This window comes from Aspergillus aculeatinus (genome assembly GCF_003184765.1).
Source record: "Aspergillus aculeatinus CBS 121060 unplaced genomic scaffold BO66scaffold_7, whole genome shotgun sequence".
In the NCBI taxonomy this organism is placed as follows: domain Eukaryota; kingdom Fungi; phylum Ascomycota; class Eurotiomycetes; order Eurotiales; family Aspergillaceae; genus Aspergillus; species Aspergillus aculeatinus.
In genome coordinates, this window is record NW_020291476.1 from 744,689 (window position 1) to 765,135 (window position 20,447).

Below are 20,447 nucleotides of genomic sequence, written 5' to 3' on the forward strand. Positions count from 1 at the left end.
GACAATGTCCCAAGGCGAGCAAGGACCCAGGGGAAAGCGCAAGATATATGATGGAGCCCGATCTACTGCTCCCGGGCTAGGATCATCTTCTCGCGCTCGCTCTGTCTCTTCTTCAGGTTCTCCTTCTTGGTGTGCTTCCGGACGTTCTCCTCGCGTCTCTTGATCGCGTTCAATTCCTCTCTCTTGATCTCGCGGGCCTTCTTGATCGGCTTGGGGACGTGGCGCTGGCGCCTGATTCTCTTGATCTCGGGCATGTGCTGGTATCTCTGGATCAAAGCTTGGTCGTACTCGAGCTTGGTTCGCTGACGGGCACTCTTAATGCCACTGCGATCGGAAGCATTGGCGCGCCACAGGCGAACGTTTCCGTCGTCGGAGCCCGACAGGATGTACTTGTTGTCGGGGGTGAACTTGGCAGAGAAGACACTGCACGAAGATGTTAGTGAAAAGTGTCAAAAGAACCAAGACATGGTGTATGTGTTAACGTACCGTTGCATGCGCTGTGTGTGGTAGATGTCGCGAGAGTGGCCGGTGGCCCGGTTCCACAAGCGCACCGTCTTGTCGTAGGAGGCCGTGACCAGCTCCTGACCAGTCGGGCTGAAATCCACATCCATCACAGCAGCAACGTGATCCTTGAGAACGTTCAACGCGCGGTCCATCTTCCTCATGTCGAAGAGGTAGACGTTGTGGTCCTCATTCGCCACGGCAAAGTTGAACGCTTCCATTGGGTTCCAAGAAATCGCGTTCGACGCCAGGCGGAGAGTCATCTTCGTGAGGGGCGACGAGGTGCGCAGGTCGTACATGATGATAGAGCGGTCGATACCGGTAGAGCCGATAATGGAGGTTTCTGTCTGGTTGAAGGCAATCGAGGTGATCGTGTCCACGTTCGTAGGCCAGTGAAGGGTCTGAGACGGCGTGGAGGAGGGGCGAGAGAGATCGTAGATCGAGATTTGGGACGACGCGGCAGCGAAGTGGGGGAGATCACGGTGATGCGTGACGGAAGTGAAGGCACCCTGCCCAAGATAGGTGGCTAGTGGCGGGGCCTCGGAGGAAGAGTTATATGGGTCGAAGAGTTTGACGGTCTTGTCGCTGGCGCAAGAAAGCAGCTTCCGGTCGGGGGTCCAGCATACGCCCTTGACAATATTGTCATGCGCCTGAGTCTCCCACACTTCTCCCTGCGTAGTCAAATCCCAGACCTTGATCACACCATCACCGCTGCCACTGGCGAACCGTTCCAGAGAGCCTGGATCCTTGGCCAATGTGTACACACCGTCCACATGACCGTCGCCCAACTGGCCCAAGAATGGTGCAGCGAACAGACGCTCTAGCTTGGTAGCATTCAGAGCGCGAGTGTATTCTCGGGCGCGCTCAAAAGGATGCTGTGCCGGGTCGAGGTTTCGAGGCTGTCGAACGACAGCACTTCCCGGAGCCTGCTGAGAGGAAGTGGGACGAGAAAGAGCTTTGATTTTCTGTAGGGTGTATGTTAGTGACTGTCCGATTGAGAGATATAGCAATCCAAACCAGGAATACTCACCATGGCGCTCTCACAAATTCCTTGGGACCGAAACGTGAAAAAGAGAAATTCAAGTCGGACATAAAATTTCTGGGAATCTTTTTTCCATCGGCGGGCGGGTTAAGGCCGATTGTGGTTGGCTCGCCAAGCCGCGGGCGGTGAGAGCGGCAGCTGCAGCTCGGCCTGCGAGTGACGATAGCCAAACCTGTAAGCTTCCTGTCCTCCATCGTCCACTATACCCTCCTCATCTCATCTCCCATCGGCTTCTTAGCCTTCCTCACACATTGCGCTGATAGATACCTACTCATTGGCTCTACCTTGTCACTACTTGTTCCGACCTTCGCCTTTTCTTACCCACCACAGCACCGTCTTCAGCCATGGCGCCCTCTCCGACAACTGCTGGGCGGATAGAGGAAGCCCGGATTCTTGCAAAGAACGACCCTGCCAAAGCTGAAAGCACCCTCAAGGAGATTCTCTCTAAAGGTCCCGGCTCGACCGAGGCCTCGTCGCGGGATTATGAAAATGCCCTGGTCTCGCTGGGAGAGGTCTACCGGGACCAGAAGAAGCCGCAGGAGATTGCCGAACTGATCAAGACAAGCCGTGATTCCTTCTCTTCATTCGCCAAGGCCAAGACAGCCAAGCTGGGTAAGATAATACCTTCGGGTTGAATATGCGTGCACGAAGAGCTGACGGTTGTTGTTCATCTCAAAAGTCCGCCAGCTGCTGGATCTGTTCAGTGAGATCCCGAACACCCTCGATATTCAAGTTGCCGTCATCAAGTCCTGTATCGACTGGGCCGTCGCAGAGCGGCGATCATTCCTTCGCCAGAACCTTGAAACCCGGCTGGTGGCCATTTATATGCAGAAACAAACCTACTACGATGCTCTCACTCTCATCAACTCTCTTCTCCGCGAGCTGAAGCGCTTGGACGACAAGCTCATGCTGGTCGAAGTACAGCTGCTGGAGTCGCGTGTCTATCATGCATTGGGCAACCAGGCCAAGGCACGTGCTGCCCTGACGGCTGCCCGTACATCTGCCGCCTCGGTCTACACTCCTCCCAACCTGCAAGCCGGCCTGGACATGCAGAGCGGTATGCTCCATGCAGAAGATAAGGACTTCAACACATCGTTTTCGTACTTCATCGAGGCGCTGGAGGGTTACAGCTCTCTCGACGAGGGCGAGAAGGCAACAGCTGCTCTTCAGTACATGTTGCTGTGCAAGATTATGTTGAACTTGGTGGATGATGTCACGAACTTGCTGGGATCTAAGCAGGCTCAGAAGTATGCTAGCCCGCGATTGGAGGCCATGAAGGCCGTCGCACGTGCTCACGCGGACCGGTCCCTCGAGCAGTACGAGAAGGCTTTGTCGGACTACAGATTTGAGTTGGGTAGTGATGCGTTCATCCGCAACCACCTTCGCAGATTGTACGATGCCATGTTGGAGCAGAATCTCATCAAGGTCATCGAACCCTTCAGCCGAGTTGAGCTCGACCACATTGCCAAGATGGTGGGACTGGACACGCAGCAGGTGGAGAGGAAGCTTTCACAGATGATCTTGGACAAGGTTATCATTGGAGTGTTAGATCAAGGAGCCGGATGTCTGATTGTCTTCGACGAGACGGAGCGTGATCAGGCATATGATGCTGCTCTAGAAACCATTGCCAAGCTGAGCAATGTGGTGGAGGAGCTGTACACTAATCAAGCATCGCTGCTGGAGTAGACTCAGGTAGAGGCTTATTGATTTATGTTCGAGCAATGATATAGTACTACAAATACCTGATGACAAGGCAGTCATTCATCGATGTGTTGTTTGTTTGTAGTTGAGTTGTTGAAGTGGTGGTGGTGGTGGTTGATGTTGCTAGAAAGCATCCGAAACGGGTAAAGCGTGACCGCGGCGAAAGAATCGCGACTGACTCTCCAAATCTCCAACTTCTCCTCTGTCTATCCCGCTCAGAACATCCACTTCATCTCGTCCGCGCGCCTTCACCTTCCATCGCCACAGGGCTTTCGCGTCAACCATTTCCCTCCCCCCCTCAGACCCCACCCCAGCTTTACCCTTGCAGACGTTTCAGCGCAGATGCCACCAGCCATGAACGCTCCGATCCCTCCCAATTATGGGCGTGGGTTCCCACCACAGGCCGCCCAACGGTCTCCTGCCACGCCTCGTCGCGGCCCTCAAGCACAAGGTTCGTCCTGCCATGTCTTTTCTAACCTTATAGCCCCATTTTGCTCCAATGCTTCCATTAAGACATGCATTCTAACTCTGTATAGTACCAATGCCTGCTGCTCCCATGGCTCAACACGGCGTTCCCCCTCAACTCCTTCCTCAACAACATCGCAATATGATGGCCGCCAACGCAGCCAACGAGGCCGCGCTCCGCCGCAGTCGCAAACCCACAGACAAGAACATTCCAGAGGGAATCGAAGAAGTGGTCATTGGCGAAGGTGTTCAGCAATACAAAAGCCTTCGCGACCTCGAGAAACGGCTGGACGCGGCCATCGTGCGCAAGAGACTCGACATTCAAGATTCCATCAGCAAGACCGTGAAGAAATACCGCACCATGCGCATTTGGATATCCAACACGGTCGAGAACCAACCGTGGCAGAATGCCTCGGGCCAGAACGGTGCCAGCAATCCCGGGTCCGGGCGGTATAAGGTACGCATCGAGGGACGTCTGCTGGATGACGACAGCGACCCGACGGCTCCGGAGGACAGCGACGAGGAGCAGGCTGGTGCAGACGACTCCGCCGATGCGAACGGCGACGCAATGGAGCAGGATGGCCCCGGGGCTCCGAAGCCCAAGACAAAGCCCGCAGCGTCAAACAAGCGGTCTCAGCAGCGCTTCTCGCATTTCTTCAAATCCATCACGATCGATTTCGACAGACCGGCCACCACGAACCCGGAAGACGTCAAGCCTATCACCTGGAACAAGCCGCAATTACCCCCCAACGCCGTTACGCTCCCACCCACCGCAGACTTCGATTCCATTCAGTTCTCCCGCGCGTCGCAGGAGAACCTCAACGTGACGGTCAGTCTGGTGCGTGACGAGACGCCAGAGCGATATAAGCTGAGCAAGGAGCTGGCGGAGGTGCTGGATGTGGAGGAGGAAACTCGCAGTGGGATTGTTCTTGGCATATGGGATTACATCCGCGCCATGGGACTGCAGGAGGATGAAGAGAAGCGGCTGGTACGCTGTGACCACCGCCTACGATCGGTATGTTCCCTCTTCTCCTTTCATGTTCAGGCCCCACACAACCCTACCTCTTCCCCATGCCATCAGCTCCCAATACTAAACCATACTTTCCCATCCAGATCTTCGGTCGGGACCAAATGTTCTTCCCCCAGATTCCCGAAAGCATCGGCCCGCACACCAGCCCGATCGACCCCATCAAACTCCCCTACACCATCCGCGTCGACGCCGACTACCACAACGACCCCACCCCCACCGTCTACGACATCCAAGTCGCCCTGGAGGACCCCCTGCGGTCTAAGATGCTCGCCCTCACCCAGAACCCGCAGTACACCGCCGCCATGCGCCACATCTCCACGCTGGACGACCAGGTCGCGCTCATCGTGCAGGCCCTGACGCACTCGCGTGCCCGCCACTCCTTCTTCACGGCCCTGAGCAAGGACCCCGCCACATTCCTCCGCCGCTGGGTCAACAGCCAGCGGAGAGACCTCGAGACCATCCTCGGCGAGGCCACGAGAGGCGGCGGCGAGGACGCCAGCGGGCCGGAGTTCCGGAGAGGCGGCACCGATGGGGCGTGGGACACCCCCGTCGCGAGGGAAGCGGTGCGCTATATGCTTGCCAGACCCGAGGCGGCCATGGGGAGGGCTCTCTAGAAGCCTTCTTATCCATATCCTCTATTGGGGATTCTGTGCGTAAACTTCCTTCTCAATGAGAAGACTGGTATGTAACGATGTACTTCTTCTCTTTTTTTGCTTATAAGGTCACACACACGCCTTTTCCGATGATGAATACCTCGTTTACCCAGCTCACTCAGACACACAAGAAGTTGTGCATGCTGTCAAAACACGATTCTTTACTCACGTAACATTCCTGATATCTTGAATTGTCTCTTTTTGCTCTTCCTCACACGATCCTGTGCCTTTACAAGATAAGCTAACCAATCACCCAATCTATCGAATTAGGTTCCTGTCTATGACATCGTCCATCTTCACGTTTCTACTTGTGGACTTACATCCGGGCAAAGATTCAAAGCTTCTCTGATCTATCTAACTGTTTGATTTTAAGGGGAAGGGAGCGGGGGAGGGGCGCTTACGTGGTGTTTGGACTTTTCTTATCCGGGATGCTTAAAGTCGGTGACTTTTTTTTTCTCTTTAACTTCTCCTTTGGCCGTTTATCTAATGTCAACTGAAAACGTCTTGAATGTTTTGTTTCTCCCGGGTTGTTTTTCGGTATGTGTAACGCGTACTTCAGGCGAACGGTCAGAGTCTGGGCAGAAACTCTTCATGAAGGGTGCGGTAACACGTGGATTACGGTGCTCTAGTGCTCTCTTCCTTGCTCTATCTCGGGGTTGGAAATACCTGCACCAATTGGGATGCGAGGACAATGAGGAAGATATAATCTTTGCGTTTGAGTCACGTAACACGGCATGAATCATCTGAACCCATGGGAAAAAAGAGCAACGGAAAAGACAGACCTCATAACACCGTACCATCCCGTCTTGCATGAACTCGGATCACAGCATGGGACAAAGAAATTTAATACAGGGAACAGGACACTTCGCTGAATCAGTCGAGTTGGAAAAACATCGAGAGCATGGGATTAATAAGTAAGCAATGCGACCACGAACAGAGTCAGAAATGCGATGATGTGGAACTGTAATAGCCCGGGGGAGAATGAAGCTAAAAATGTAAACGGTTTCCCATTATAAGAGTGGATTTAGGCCAAGGTGAGTTGGGAGAAGGGGTTCTCTTCGTATCGTCTCGTTTGTTGTAATATAGGGACAAGTTGGAGACGATTTCGAGAATCGGACGTGAATGGAGGCCCCTAATGGAGAGGGGGGGCGGGATTTCTCTATGCGGCGGCCACATGAGCCTTCCTCTTTCTCAATTCCTCTGCGAGACCCGTATCCACGGCGGAAGCCAGCTTCTCCTCGGATATATCCTCCAAGAAAGGGCTGCCTTCCTCCTGCTCCAGCTTCGAAGCAGCCTCCAAGACAACCTGCTGAGCAATGTCCTCCTTCAGTTGATTGAGTTTCTCTGCCTTCGTGGAGTCCGCCACGGCTCCCTTGAAACCCTTCTCCTTTTCGCCAGCGGCGGGTCCGCGGAAACGTTTCAGGACGGTCTCGACCATCTTGGAGAACCAGAAGTAGTTGAGGGAGTTGAGGACCACGTTCGAGATCACGTAGGTCAGCACCAGCCAGGTTGGGGTACCGGTGGCGGTGTAATTGGCATACTTGGAGAGCTCAAGCTGGGCCTGGGCACGGGCTCCATCCAGACTACCGCTGAGAGAAGCGTCGTGGGTCCGGAACACCTGGGCGGTGATATCGACAGATTGGTTGAGCGCGGTGGCCACGTCAGTGGCATCCCAGGTCTGTTTCAGGGCGTACCACATATCTCTGTAGACGTCCACGGATCGCCAGGTACCCCAGACAAGACGACAGCTGAAGAAGGTGAAGAGGAGCATCATGCCGTTGTACCACTGAAGCTTGCTGCCGGTCATGTTGACCTTATCAAGGAACCAGTGGATGTTGAGGAAAGGGCTGGAGAGCTCGTAGAGGATGAAGACGGAGGAGTAGTAGTTCACGAAAGGTCTCTGCAGTCAGAAAATGAAACAGTTAGTTGGGAGTGAGCTACAGCTTTCAGAAAGTAGACAAGAAATGTACGTACGAAACCGAAGCTGAACACCCACAGGGCACTAATGGCGTGAAACAGCATTCCGACACCAAACATCTTGATGTAGACGGTACTGACGATCAAGTCATAGACAAAGTAGCCAGCAGCGCAGGCGGAGACCAATCCACAGACTCCTGTGTAGCCGTAGACCCGTTCGGCGGTGTTCATGGAGGATCGCTCTTCGTCCACCCACATAGCCCATAGGGCCATTGCGTTGATGAAGGTGCTCTGCACCAGAGACACGACATGGACATCCCAGTTGAGCTTAGTGCGCGGGCTCAGTTTGGGGTAATGGCGTGGGAAGAGCAACGGAGAGAGACAGGGGGAGAGAATGTAGTGGATGAAGAGGTAGCCGGTGAAGGACAAGATGATCTCGTGGGCATGTTCGGTCACAGCGGGCACGTTCAGGTAGAGAGCCCAGGGCTCAACAACTTCACGCAGCCATTCTGGCGGCGGGGGAAATGGGTCCAACATTCCGGCTGTTGACCACTCCCCGGACTTACTTGACAAGAGAGGGGCTATGTCAATAGTGTGAATGAGGAGAAAAGGAAGAGGAAAGCGAAAGAGGAGTCGGAGAGATGGAGAGGGGGGGAGGGGGGGAGAAGGAAAGAAGACGGAGGTGGAGACGGACTCACGGAGACTAAATTAGTAGTAGTCAATGGACTAGTCGGTCTAGACTAGACTTCAACTAGAAGCAAGGAAGAAGGCCCTGAACCATATTTAAGTCTCCAATGGAGAGTTTGAGCATCAGGGGTCATGCTCAGGACTGGACAGTACATGGTTATTGCAGCAAATTCCGGTCAATGCATGCAATCAATACCGCCTTCCCTCCCCCCATTGTTGTTTTTGGCCTGATTCTGGTTCTGTTGGGGAAGGAGAAGGCTGACTCAGCAACCATGGGGGGAGGGGGGGTAAAGAGCATGTGATCCGTTTCGTTCTTTCTTTCTTTCTTTCGTTTATTTACTTAATGTGCTTCATTTCCGTTCATTCAAACTAGGAACAGTTGAGGGACTATCACATATGATCCTTCATCACAAAAGAAATCAAAGTACAAAGTACAAAGTACAAAGGAAACCGTTCCAACATCATCATCCTTCATCCTCCTCTAAAAACACTCGGATCTCTTCAAACAAAAGCATTCGGCTCAATCAATCGCTGGAGTGGTGTGCAGTAAGTTATAGTAGTCGTAGTATATGCTCATGAAGAATCAACATCAACATCACGCGACGTGAATCCTCGGGGTCAAACAGGGTACAAAAGAAAATGAGTGACAAAAGGTCATTCCACGGGACTTCATGCCGCAACACTTGTGACCTCGGGTCCAATACCACTGTCGCTGTGCTGCCCATAAACCACCAATTTCGAAGACTGCTCGTCCAACTTGAGCGGGTGATCAAACTCTTCATCATCCTCAAAGCCCTCTTCTCCCACCTCAGACTCCTCAGGGTCATCTGCCCTCGTCGTTTGAGCATCATCGTCAACCTCCGATGCCTCGCTTTCCCCCTCGTCGAGATCGTCCGCTACGGACCGTGGGCCGACTGAGCTAGTGGCGCTTACCCGTCGATCGGCGCCGGAGACCACACTGCCGGGTCCATAGACCATGCTGTCTGCATAGGTCCCTGTGTAGCTGGTTCTTCGCTCGGTCCCTGCATCGCTCCCGTCCTCGCTCTGATTCTCATCCTCTTCTGGAAACACTTCATTCTCCTTGTTGGCGACGGAGCTCTTGCCGCCCCAAGAGGCTTTCCGCTGGGAGAAATTGGATTTGACGGAATGGCTACGTTTGAGACCCGTGAACCCGCTGCTTGCGCTCACATGTCGATCTCCAGCGCCTCGATTCCCAGTCACGTTGCTGAGACTGAGAATGCGTCTTTCCTTGCTGCTGGTGGGAGGCGCTCCAGATCCGGCCCGCGATCCAGCGGGGCCTCGCTTCTTTAGCGCCATTCCAACGCTGCTGCCGAGAAAGCTGCGGACATCCTTCGCAGTACTGGCGGTACACGCAGCACTGGGACCTCGAGCTCGTGATCCACGCGCCTTCTTCATATTCAGACTGTTGGGCCGGCTAAGAAGAACACTCCGAGCATGGTCCAGGACACCTTCCAGGATCCGCTTCTCCAGGCTATCCGCGCGGTCCTCCATGAGCTGCATCTCCTCATGACGAAGCTCGAGAGCCATCTCCAAGCCAGCGACTTCCTTGTTCAGTTTCGTGGTCTGTTTGATAAGGTTGTCCTTCTCGGACTTGAGGCTGTGGATGATGTTGAGGAGAGAGTCCTTCTCCTCACGGAGGGTTTCAATCTCGGCTTCCACTTGCTCCCGCTGTGCATTTCGTCTTTCAAGAGCGATCGCTGCCTCTTCAGCCTCCTTTCGCCGTCGCTCATTGTCTTCCGCGATCATGGCGGATTGGGCTGCGAACATCTCGTTCATTCGTTGAGAGGTCTCCATAATGTCCCTGTGCATCTCGTCAAGCTTCATCATCTGATTAACGGATTGGTCGGTGTTGGTGGCATGGTCGATCAGAGTGTCCAGCTTATCATGGACCGGCGCATTGGAGTTGGTGGCGTGGCCAAGGAGCTCTTCGAGCTTTTCGTAGACCTGACCATTGGTACTTGTAGTTTGACTTAGAAGCTGATCCAACTTCTCATGGACTTGGTCATTGGTAACCCGTTCCATCAGGGTGCTCAGTGTCTCTTGAACCTGATTATTCTTGGCATGTTCAAGGAGATTGTTGAGCTTCTCTTGGACAGGGGTGTCGTCGTACTTCTCGGGCTCCGGTGGCGGTAGGGCTGGGAGCAGCGGGGTGATTGTGGAAGGGATCGTAGAAAGGTCCATCCGGATCTCCTGCGCAGATTTCTGCGAATGGTCATAGTGCTGCCCGACGATCGCGAGGATTTGCTGAATGGATTCAAGCACTTGTGGGTGGAATTCATGCAGTTGGCTTTCCACGCGATCAGTGGCAGCAGCAGCTTTCTCGAGGTCTGATCGAGCTTGCTCCTGCTGCGTCTTCACTTGATTGTGCATCTCCTCCATCTTGTTGTAAGACTCATCGACCTTCTCGAAGAATGTTTGGGCGTCGACAGTCATGCGCTCGCAAGCTTCAGTGACGCTGTTGCCCATGGACCCGATCACAAGCTTGATATCTTCGGCCAGAGCCTTGGTGCTCGTGACTGCCTCAAGGTGTGCATTGTCACGATCTGCAGCCTCAGAAAACTTGGAGTCCAGAGCAGTGTCCATGGCGGCGTGGACCTCATCATACTTCGCCATGACCTCTCCGAGCTTCTCATCGATCTTCGAGCCCAGCTCGACAATGATGGCTGCTCGGGTCTCATCCTGCTTGACCATGGCAGCAGCGTCTCGCTCCTCTTTCTCCAGCTTGGTTGCATCCTGTTCACCCCGCGCCCGCTCGAATTCCCGGTTGATGAGCTCGGTGAGTTCGTTCACGTTCTCGACGGTGGTGAAGCTTTCTGCAGACACTGCAAGACCTTCAAGTAATTGCTTGAGCTCAGCAAGCCCTTGGTCACTGCCATCAAGCTTACTCTTAAGCTCGTCACCGAGGCCCTCGACGACGGCCCTGGCCTCTTCGATTTTCTCTGCGAGACCTGCATGTTCCACTTTCCGTGCATCAAAAGCCTGGCCAGTCATCTCATTATCGGCATCGACCTTTTCGCGGAATTCTGTGACAAGTGCGGTCAGATCTTGGATTTCCGTCTTAGTCGGCAATGTCTCGACGTCTGGCAACTTGAGTTCCTCAACCTGGGTCTTGACCTCGAAGATCATCGCCTCAACGGTCTGCAAGTCTGCTTTGACCAATTTCTCGGCGTTATCTTCTTCGGGCGCTGCTTTGCCCTTTAACTCATCCAGGGCGATCCACATGTCCTTCATGAGCGTCTCAAGCGTCCCAATCTCGGCTTTTGTCGGGCCTTCCGATTCAATGCGGGTGGAAAGCTCGGAAATGGCTTCTTTCGTCTCTGCAACGATCGCTTCCAAGCTTTGCAATTGCTCTGCCTTGGCAATCTCATCTGCAGCCGGAAACTTCATCTCGTCTAGCTGAGACTTGGTGTTGCGGAGCAATGTCTCTATAGCGTCCGTGTCCTCCTTTTTCGCCGTTGTCTCGTCCGCAGGTTGGTCGCGGGCAACAATTCCTGTTACAGCGCTCTGAAGTTCGTGCAGGCCAAGAAGGACTTCATCAAGATGCTCCCTCTTGACGATGTCTTCCGGAAGCTCGCTGCTTCTAGGAGCACCTTCAATAGCCTCAACCTTGGTCTGAAGCTGTGAAATCAAGGTTTTCAGTGCCTCAAAGTCGTTACTCGTACCGGGGTTGATGGGCTCGCTTGGAACGTTGGCTAGCATCAATTCCCCTCCGCGAGTTGTTTCTGGCTCGTCATTCAACATATGACTCTCCGTATGAGACTGACGCAGCATTTCAACGTCCGCTTTGAGACTGCTAAGGCCTTCCTTCAGCGTGTCGAGAAGCTCGGAATGATCAAATTCCACTGGCTTCTCCAAGAGCTTTGCAAGATCCTCTTTGATTGTACCAAAGCCGTTGTTGACTGTATCGATGATTTCGCTAGTGGCCGCAAGCAGATTTTCACCCGCATCCTTGGGCTGATTATTCTCCTCGCGGAAATTGTCGAGACTCTCACGCAGCGCTGCGATAATATCTTCTTTGTCGCTATGCTTTTCAGTGGGCTCTGCTAGCTCCGTCGGTTCCGCGCGAACAAGGCTCATATTCATTGTGTCACGAAGCTCTTCAATCTGCTCCTTGATTATTTTGGTGATTTCCTCGTTGTTCGACGATTTTTGCTGGTCAGAAATGTCACGAATCGCATCTAGGATCTCATCTTTCTCGGTGGACACGTTGCTTCGGATAAGAAGATTACTTATAGTCTGTCGGAGGTGTTCGAACTCCTTCTCCATGGCGTCAAGAAGCTCGGGAGTATCAGGATTGCCGCGAGAACTGTTAGAGAGAGCAGTTTCTGTTATGGTCTTCTCCATATCAGCCTGCAACAGTCGGAAACCTTCTTTTACTGTGTCCATGATCTCGTGCTTCGCAGAAGACTCCGCTGCAGTTGCAGCGTACCCCTCCAACTCCTGTCGCACAACAGCAATACCATCCTTGATAGCATTGAGCAGTTGCTCGCTGTCTCTCTCGTTCGTTGAAAGGTGGTGGCTCAGTTCTTCTTTCATGCCATCGAGGTGCTCTTGAAGTTGTTCGAGCATCTGGTCGCCAGAATTCTGGTTTGCAGCGTTTGCTTCTTGTAAGCCAGCGGAGATAGCTTCCATTAGGTCGTCTCGGTTGAGCTCAATTTCACGCGTGACAGCATTCTGGCTTTCCATTCCTTCTGCAATGGCATTGAGAATCTCGTCGCGGGAGACACTCGGCTGGACGTTGGTGGTGAGGGCCGATTGATGGGCAGCAAATGCTTCGTTGAATACATCAGCCACATCTTCTTTGGTGATGTGAGGGTGTTCTGTAGCCTTGGTTGAAGCGAAGTGCGTCTCGAGGCCTTCTGACAAGGCACTTAAGATCTCATCGCGGCCAAGCCCTGAGTCAAGAGATTCTCTACTCAAGGCACTCTGGGACGTAACAGATTCGGTAACTGCCTGCAGTATCTCTTCGCGAATCCCATCAAGGCGCTCAGGTCCGAGGGCTGGAGGAGCCGGAGGCTCAAAGTTTGCGAGGCAATCGTGAATTGTTTGTACGATTTCCTCTTTCGTGATGCTTGGCGGTTGCTCAAAGCTCTGCATACCAGCTTGAACGGCTGTGAGCACCTGGTCGTAGGTAACAGCCTCCTCGTGCTGCGGCTTATAATCCTTCAGGCCTTCTGAGAGGCACTCAAGGATCTCGTCTCGCTCCAAGCCAAAGTTCTGCAGTTCGATTTCGGGCTTGTACGATTCCCACGCTTCTCTCACTGTCTCGAGGATGTCATCCCGTTCCAGTACGGGCCCTTGAGGCTCGGGCCGTAGTTGCGAGAAGTCTAGCTCGTCCAGGGCTTGCTTGACGATGGAGTAAATTTGTTCATCGTTCACATTAGCTCGGAAGTCAGAGAGCGATGAGGCATGGAACTTGCTGTCTTCGATGATCGATGCTAGCTGTCCTCTGAGGTCGTGGAGGCTATTCTCAATGATCGCAGCAACCTCTTCCTTCTGAAGACCGCTAGGCTTGTCTTCAATAGCTCGAGAGGATTCGGCTTCTTCAATTTGGCGGGCCAAGTTTCTGCCCATTCCTAGAACCTCTCCACGCAATTCTCGTACTAGGGCTTTCACTTGGTTTGTCATGCCGCCCCCTTCAATGACGCTGTTCTTTACGATCTTCATTATAGCAAGCATCTCCTCCGTGCGGTGATCTTCCATGGGGACAAGAGCGCGCTCTGGGTTGGCATTCATGTCTTCTGCGCCCATAGATTTTGAACGGGCCAGGCTGTTTTGGATGTTTGCCTGTTCGTCATCGTCGAGCTCGCGGGCGTGTGAGCGAACCAAAGCCTTGCTTTGAGCTTCATCCTTAACAAGACTTAGAATCTCCTCTAGCATAGTCGTTACAGCGCCATCATTCGGGTTACCGGACGCCTCCGATATGGGCCTAGCTTTGATCTCCTCCGCGACTTCCAAAAGCTTGTCCTGATTCTCTTTCGTCGCCATCTCTCGCAGGACTTTCTCCAGCAGTGCGATACTTGCCGAGCCATCGGAAATTGGTGTGGGTGATCCGCACAATTCGCGTTCCATCGCTGCGGCGAAAGGATTAGGGCTAGACATTCGCGGTCCCGCGTAGCTCTTTTTCGAGTTTGGAGAACTATCCGGTTCCCTGTTGTTAATACCATTCTCAGAACCCGGTAGAGAACTGAAATCCCACCTTGTGGCAGCCTCAGAATCAAGGAACTTCGAGGCCAAGCTAGATGACAGATCACGGAGGCTTTTTCGTATGTCTTCATCTCGGGCGTTGGTGGCGGCCTTGAGACTCACAAGGTCGGTGGCATTGTCTTTACTCCGTCGGCTCAACTGAGCCATCTCGCGCTGAAGATTGCTGGCAATATCCGTGAGACTATGAATTTGGGTAGACAAGGACTCGAAGGAATAGGGATCAGCGCGCTTGGGCCCCACAAATGGGTCCGACGCGATGAGCTTCTGTGGTGCATCACTCTCCAGGGGTAATTGCATGTTCTGCAGTGCTAGCATGGTTGCCGAAGGTGGAGTACTCTCTCCAAGGATCGGTCTGGAGAGATACCGGTTGGAAATGAGAAGGCTAGGCATGTCTCGGTCAGGTTCTCTGGAGTCTGGCGAGCTGGGCGTCTTATTCAAGGCCGACTTTTCCAGCGACTTGGATCCTGGCTCGAAGGTTGAGGCCCGTTGGGGCCGCTCCGGCGACCTGTTCTCCAGGTAATTGAGGAACTCGGACCGAGCATCTGTGTTATTCTGAAATGATTGCATACGCTTATGAAATTGGCCTTTGATGAGGGACTTCTCTGGTGATTTAGGTGGCATGGGATTAGTCGTGTATGGACTAGGAGCATTTTCGCGTATCTTTTCTGCGAAGTTGGCCGCTGCGGCTTGAATGCCTGGGGAGACATTCGATCTGGTCACAGGGCTGGTAGAACTGGGGTTCATGGGTAGCGGAGGGGGTGCCCGTTCGGGATCCGAACTGTCCCACCTTCGTTTCCACGAATCCAAGGTCAGTCATCCATCGCTTTATGAGATGAAACTTGAGGATCTTCGGAGACCCCCACTTCAGGGCACGAGGTTGGCACGTACATGGGCACGGACTGATGTCTCAGCACCAGTTCTCGGTCATGAGAATTCTCACGACTGTGTGAAGGCATGATGAGCTTTCAATTTCACTTGTTCCTGGGAGGGGTGGAGCAAGTGGCGTGTGTGTCTGTCGATGTCTGAGCGGAAAGTGGATCGATGGATGGATATCCGCAATGTGTGAGAAGGAGCTATGATCATGAAAAATGCGCCGCAAGTCAAGGTCGTGAAGGCATAGCAGGTCGTCAAATCGCGCAAGAAAAGCAAATGGGCAATTGTGTCTTGGGTAAGAAGCGCACAGTAAGGGCAGGTATCACGAAAGCAGGAACGACAGAAAAATGGAGACTGAAAACAAATGCGCTTGCTACAATTGAAAAGGGCACGAGGGCGGGGAGGACTGGGGCAACAACGGCGGCAAGGAACAACAGCAGACAGCAACAGCAACAGCAACAGCAACAACGTCAACAACCGCAATGCGACAAACGCGGACAAGATGCGAAACTGGCGAGACAGGCGAAACTAGCAAAATTGGCAAAACTCGGGGGTGAAAGGAATAAACTCCCGAGGTGATCAGTTAATATAGCGGGCAGTTGGACCATGGAAGTGGAGTTGAAGGCTGGGAGTAGTTGGTAGCTCATGGGGCATCAACCGCCGTTCGGTCCAATGTGCGGCGTACACATCAAGGATAGCCTCATGGCAACCGATGCCCTGGCTGGTTGTCCCGTAAACAATCAGCCAAGCCTTCTGGAGGTGGCTGGGGATGGAGGCGGTGAGTGTGGGTTAATGGGTTTGTTGGGTTTGTTGAGTTTGCTCTAAAGGCCTGATGGCCTGACGCAATCGCATCGAAAGCCTGATCGAAACCTGGGCACTGGGTAGTTGCCGCCTGAGGCAGGTTCCGGCAACCGCCGGCGCAACTGCCCAGTGTCTCGGGCGCTAAGCTATTTTAGGAGCGCTTACCCAGAACAGCCTAGTAGCCATCAGTCGGTAAGGTGACCAATGGAGTGCGGGCACACAAAGCCCTGAGCCCTCTTCACTCAAAAAAAATAGACCGTCGAACGCGGAGAACCTCACTCACTCGACCGAAGCATCTCGACAACCACCCCATCGACCTGCCGCTCACCGGGACCTTCACAATGAAGTGTTAGTGAAATGCCGCCTCATCTCGATTTTTGTTATCGCGTCGTCGATCGAAAAACTGACAGGATGTTACGATAGTCATGAAAGTGGGCCGTGTGGCCATCATCACCCGTGGCCGTTACGCCGGTAAGAAGGTACGACAACAATCTACTTGATTTTCTGGCGCTGGAATACCCATATATACGGAGGACAACGGAATCGCTGTGGAAATACGTCTCGTCTGCGAAAAAATGGAGAATTGAAAAGAGCCGGGAATTCGGTGGGAAAGAATGGCGTGGAGGCAAATGGTCGAACGATCGGACGAGGGCGACTTCTGCGACATCCGAGAACGAGGAATCTTATTTGGTCGGCTTGGAATCACACTGGATATATGCTGACGAGGGTCTTTCTTTGCGATTTGACAGGTCGTCATTGTCCAGCCTAACGACACTGGCTCCAAGGCGCACCCCTTCCCCTACGCCATCGTCGCCGGTATCGAGCGCTACCCCCTCAAGGTCACCCGCCGCATGGGTAAGAAGACCGTCGAGAAGCGCAGCCGCATCAAGCCCTTCATCAAGGTCGTCAACTACAACCACTTGATGCCCACCCGTTACACTCTCGAGCTCGAGGGTCTCAAGGGTGCCGTCTCCAACGACACCTTCAAGGAGGTCTCCCAGCGTGAGGACGCCAAGAAGAACGTCAAGAAGGCCCTCGAGGACCGCTACACCAGCGGCAAGAACCGTTGGTTCTTCACTCCTCTGCGTACGTTTCACCCTCCGTCTCCCGACGCCCGCGGCTTGTTATTCTGGCGGCAATGCTGATGGTTCTACAGGTTTCTAAACGGGATAATTGGGGCGTTTTGTCGTTTGAGCGCGCAAGGTCTTGGATGAGGCAAAGGGAAAAAGAAAAGCATCGAAGACGTCCAGTTCATGAGCTAGGGATAACGTGCAATATACCATAGCTGGAGGAAGAATGGGAACGCGTCGATGTACAGGTCCAGGACTTGGCCCATTTTCTTATTTACATGAGGGAAGCCACTCAGATCTGGCGTCCGTCTCGAAATGAAATGGAAAATATGAACAAATTCAATTTCTTTTTTTTGTTATGAGTTGTTCTCTGGCCTGTGGCATCGCCTTTGGTCCACGGTTCCTCGGGTATTGACTTGATCTAGTTGCCAACATAGCAGTCCCCCAATCACACCGTGTCGGACGACATCGACCCGAAGTCCGGCAGATTTATGTACACTCTTAACTCGATTCTACCGTCGCATTCTGATGCCAATCGATCCTTGCCTTTGGCTTCTTGATCATGACAGTATTACAAGTTTCCAACGTACGGTCTCGAATACTGATGTCGGATTGAGATTGCCTGGGACTCGTCGGGCCTAGATTGTACTCGGCTTTATCATTTGCCGTCCCGTGCCCCGCCCTCACCTCGAGAGTCCAGGCATTCGACAATCTCCATGCTGAATCCAATCCCATCTCGGAGGGATCGATGTTGGGGTAAAAGCGGAGCTCTTAACACGGATTCATCCCCACGATCGACCACAGTAATTGTCTGCGAATCCCTTGGGCTCCCCAACCCCCGACCATGACGCACTTCCGAGACCAGGGGGCCATTGACCGATGGCCATCAGCGAATAGTTAGCGTATACCTCAATGCGACCTGCCCAGTACATGTACAGCTGGCAACCAATGCTGATATCGCGCACAAGGGGGTATAGATATGGCCCTGGAGATAGTAGAGGGACGTAATACTCACCCCTCCCCGAATCCTGTTCCCTCTGCGCGGTGCTTTGGGGTGGACTTTCAGCCCATGTTAAGGTACAATCGCTACCGCTTTTTCGGGCCTCTTGTCGAGATCCCTATAACCAAAGTACGAGGGGTCAGCGACAAACCTTTCTGTAAAGAGCAAATCGCGGTTTTGAAGTTGTCGGTTGCTCCCCGCCGTGCCCCTACGAAACTCAATGCTATGCTCATGTTCGAATAGGCGGGACCTAGGCCTCTACCTTTACGGACTACCTACGGCGTTTGGAGAGGCGAGAGATGCAGGATCTTCCAACATCCGCCTCCCGGGCATGCGGGAAAAGTGTGGGCGTTCCGTAAAAGCTGCATGGAGGGGTGCAGAATGGGTATACTGTTGTAACGCCCAAAATAGCACGGAGCTAAAATGTTTAACCAGGCTGGCTGGTTGGGCGGGTTAGACCTGCCAGGAAGTCAGTGATGGAATGGTTAAACTCTACAGTCTCGCCATCGTAGCCCAGAACGCCGGATAGGCGGCGCGAAGACAACACAAGAGCGATGGAGGGAGGGACATAGTAGCTCCAATAAGCACTAGATTGGACGTTTTCGAGACGGGCGAGAATCTAATGCATGGCATTGAGTCCAGTACGCTCGGCGCCATAGCGCCTAGACCACCGAGCGCACCGAACTACTGTAGGAGAAGCCCAGTCCTAAGGGCAGGACCTTCACTCAACCATGCAGGGAGTCGGATGGAATCTTGGGCAACGCCATCCAAGCCTCGGGTCCAGGCGCAGCGAGAAATACTTGACTTTCCTTACTTGACTCGACGTGAGTAATTCAGCGGAGAAGGTTGTCCACGAATTGAAAGACTATGAATCAATATCGGTCGGCGAGTAAGTTGAGTGCGCCATACACCACCGTTAATGGATCAGGTCTATGTGGTTTTGAGATGTATCCAGTTGGCGGCCGGTTTCCCAGCTTGTGACAGTAGCCGCCCTCTTCTGATAAGGAAAGACGCTAAAAGGGGCCGGATTCAGGAAGTTTTGCCTAGGAAGAAGATTCTAATGTCGACTGCACGTGTAAGTGACATGGGAAACAAAAGTGCAGATGTCCTGATTCGAATCTCTTGCGGCAAATGAAAATGAGGTGCTTAGCATAATCTAGGAAACATGGTGTGTAGGATGTACTACTGTGGGATGGATGGTGGTGGTGGTGATGGAAGTAAGTTAAGTCCGTGGTTGACAAGAAAAGCCGCGAGATGGAAGACCCACAATCACATGCTATCAAATCATCACCCCATCGATGAATTCCATCATCCTACTCAGTACCATCATCATCATCACCACCACCATCGAGAACGCGAGACTTTCGGTCGCCAACCCTATCTAACTATACGGACCACCCAATGGTTCTTTGAGTGCTTCGTTGAAGTACCCTGCTGAAACCACAAGGTTGCCACATTGACAACGCAACTGTAACAGTTCTTATCGGGCGGCGGCTCCCATTGCAAGTTCCAAGTAGAAATGCGGGTGGCTTTCATGAGGGCTGGGTATGGCGTTGACTCCACCTCGTCGTCCTCTTTTTTTCTTTCCCCTCTCTTTGTCTTTTGCTTTTTCTCTTTTTTTTTCTTCTTTTTTTTTTCTTTCTGTGCTGAGATTTCACCTGCATTCAATACGGTTTGCCCTCCCTGTACGGAGCAGGCATGAAAGCAAGAAGAGGGGTTAAACCCTGGTCAAATCTTCCTTTGCCATCAAGCATCGTTCCGAGTTCCAGACCTTGGAGGGAGGGAGTGATTGATTGATTGATGGTGAACAGGTAACCTATGACGAAAAATGTAGCTAGCACGAGCAACACCCCTTCCGTACGACTTGACTAAGTGGATACTTGCCAGTTAGCCAGTCACTGGATGCCCCTCCATAATAACCAAGTTCAAGTTGGGTCGTTTACTTCTTAATCCGGCTCCGCTATCACATGCTGCCAACTGCTCCGATGTCCTCGAGAGTAAGAGGAAAATCCAAAATTAAAATGATAAACGATAACGATAATTCCAACAATAATATTAACCCTCAATTATTCTGGCTGTACTCCGTAATCTCTGGAGAGAATTAGGGAATTGAGGAATTAGGCCCAATTACACTCAATTTCAGCTATTCTTGATAGCATGTGGTACTGTACCTCTGATCAAGCCGAGCTGTCTGTCTGAGCTACCTTTAACAATTAAGTTACCTGCGGTTCATCTTGTCTGGGAGGATCATTCCGACTGCATCTTCCTTAGCAGGGCAGGTTGATTGCTATCTTCCATACTCTACTTCACTTACCTACTACTTCTTCTAATTTACTTTAAGGTTGTACCCTCCCTCGAAAATTCACCTGCATTTCCTTTCTTCCCTCCCTCCCTCCCTCCTTCCAAATTCCCAATTCTCCCCCTCCTTTCTTTCCCTTCCCTCCCTCCAGAACCTTTTGTTCTCCCTGCGCTCGAACTC

At 52.7% G+C, this 20,447-nt stretch overlaps 5 protein-coding genes across 5 annotated transcripts; 2 read left to right on the forward strand and 3 right to left on the reverse strand.

Annotated features, from left to right (window-relative positions):
- Positions 1-62: 62 nt before the first annotated feature.
- Positions 63-1,534, reverse strand: BO66DRAFT_398855 (rRNA-processing protein SOF1; the record flags this gene model as incomplete). Its single annotated transcript, XM_025648658.1, has 3 exons — positions 63-423; positions 487-1,466; positions 1,532-1,534. The coding sequence occupies 3 exons, from the start codon at positions 1,532-1,534 to the stop codon at positions 63-65; spliced, it is 1,344 nt and encodes a 447-aa protein (XP_025507394.1).
- Positions 1,535-1,887: 353 nt separating this feature from the next.
- BO66DRAFT_408893 (PCI-domain-containing protein) lies at positions 1,888-5,353 on the forward strand (the record flags this gene model as incomplete). The annotated part of the gene is made up of 5 exons (XM_025649149.1): positions 1,888-2,155; positions 2,223-3,225; positions 3,547-3,695; positions 3,781-4,724; positions 4,823-5,353. 5 exons carry the CDS (start codon positions 1,888-1,890, stop codon positions 5,351-5,353), a joined length of 2,895 nt encoding a protein of 964 aa, XP_025507395.1.
- A 1,198-nt stretch (positions 5,354-6,551) lies between these two features.
- Positions 6,552-7,846, reverse strand: BO66DRAFT_435509 (TLC domain-containing protein; the record flags this gene model as incomplete). Its single annotated transcript, XM_025650852.1, has 2 exons — positions 6,552-7,292; positions 7,367-7,846. 2 exons carry the CDS (start codon positions 7,844-7,846, stop codon positions 6,552-6,554), a joined length of 1,221 nt encoding a protein of 406 aa, XP_025507396.1.
- Positions 7,847-8,341: 495 nt separating this feature from the next.
- On the reverse strand, positions 8,342-15,680 carry BO66DRAFT_367532 (uncharacterized protein). Its single transcript, XM_025645298.1, has 3 exons — positions 15,113-15,680; positions 14,217-15,011; positions 8,342-14,156 (listed from the first exon to the last, which is right to left on the reverse strand). The coding sequence occupies exons 1-3, from the start codon at positions 15,178-15,180 to the stop codon at positions 8,666-8,668; spliced, it is 6,354 nt and encodes a 2,117-aa protein (XP_025507397.1). The 5' UTR covers positions 15,181-15,680; the 3' UTR covers positions 8,342-8,665.
- Positions 15,681-16,228: 548 nt separating this feature from the next.
- On the forward strand, positions 16,229-17,106 carry BO66DRAFT_389182 (60S ribosomal protein eL27). Its single transcript, XM_025646738.1, has 4 exons — positions 16,229-16,246; positions 16,322-16,377; positions 16,648-16,984; positions 17,055-17,106. The coding sequence occupies exons 1-4, from the start codon at positions 16,240-16,242 to the stop codon at positions 17,060-17,062; spliced, it is 408 nt and encodes a 135-aa protein (XP_025507398.1). The 5' UTR covers positions 16,229-16,239; the 3' UTR covers positions 17,063-17,106.
- Positions 17,107-20,447: the final 3,341 nt, after the last annotated feature.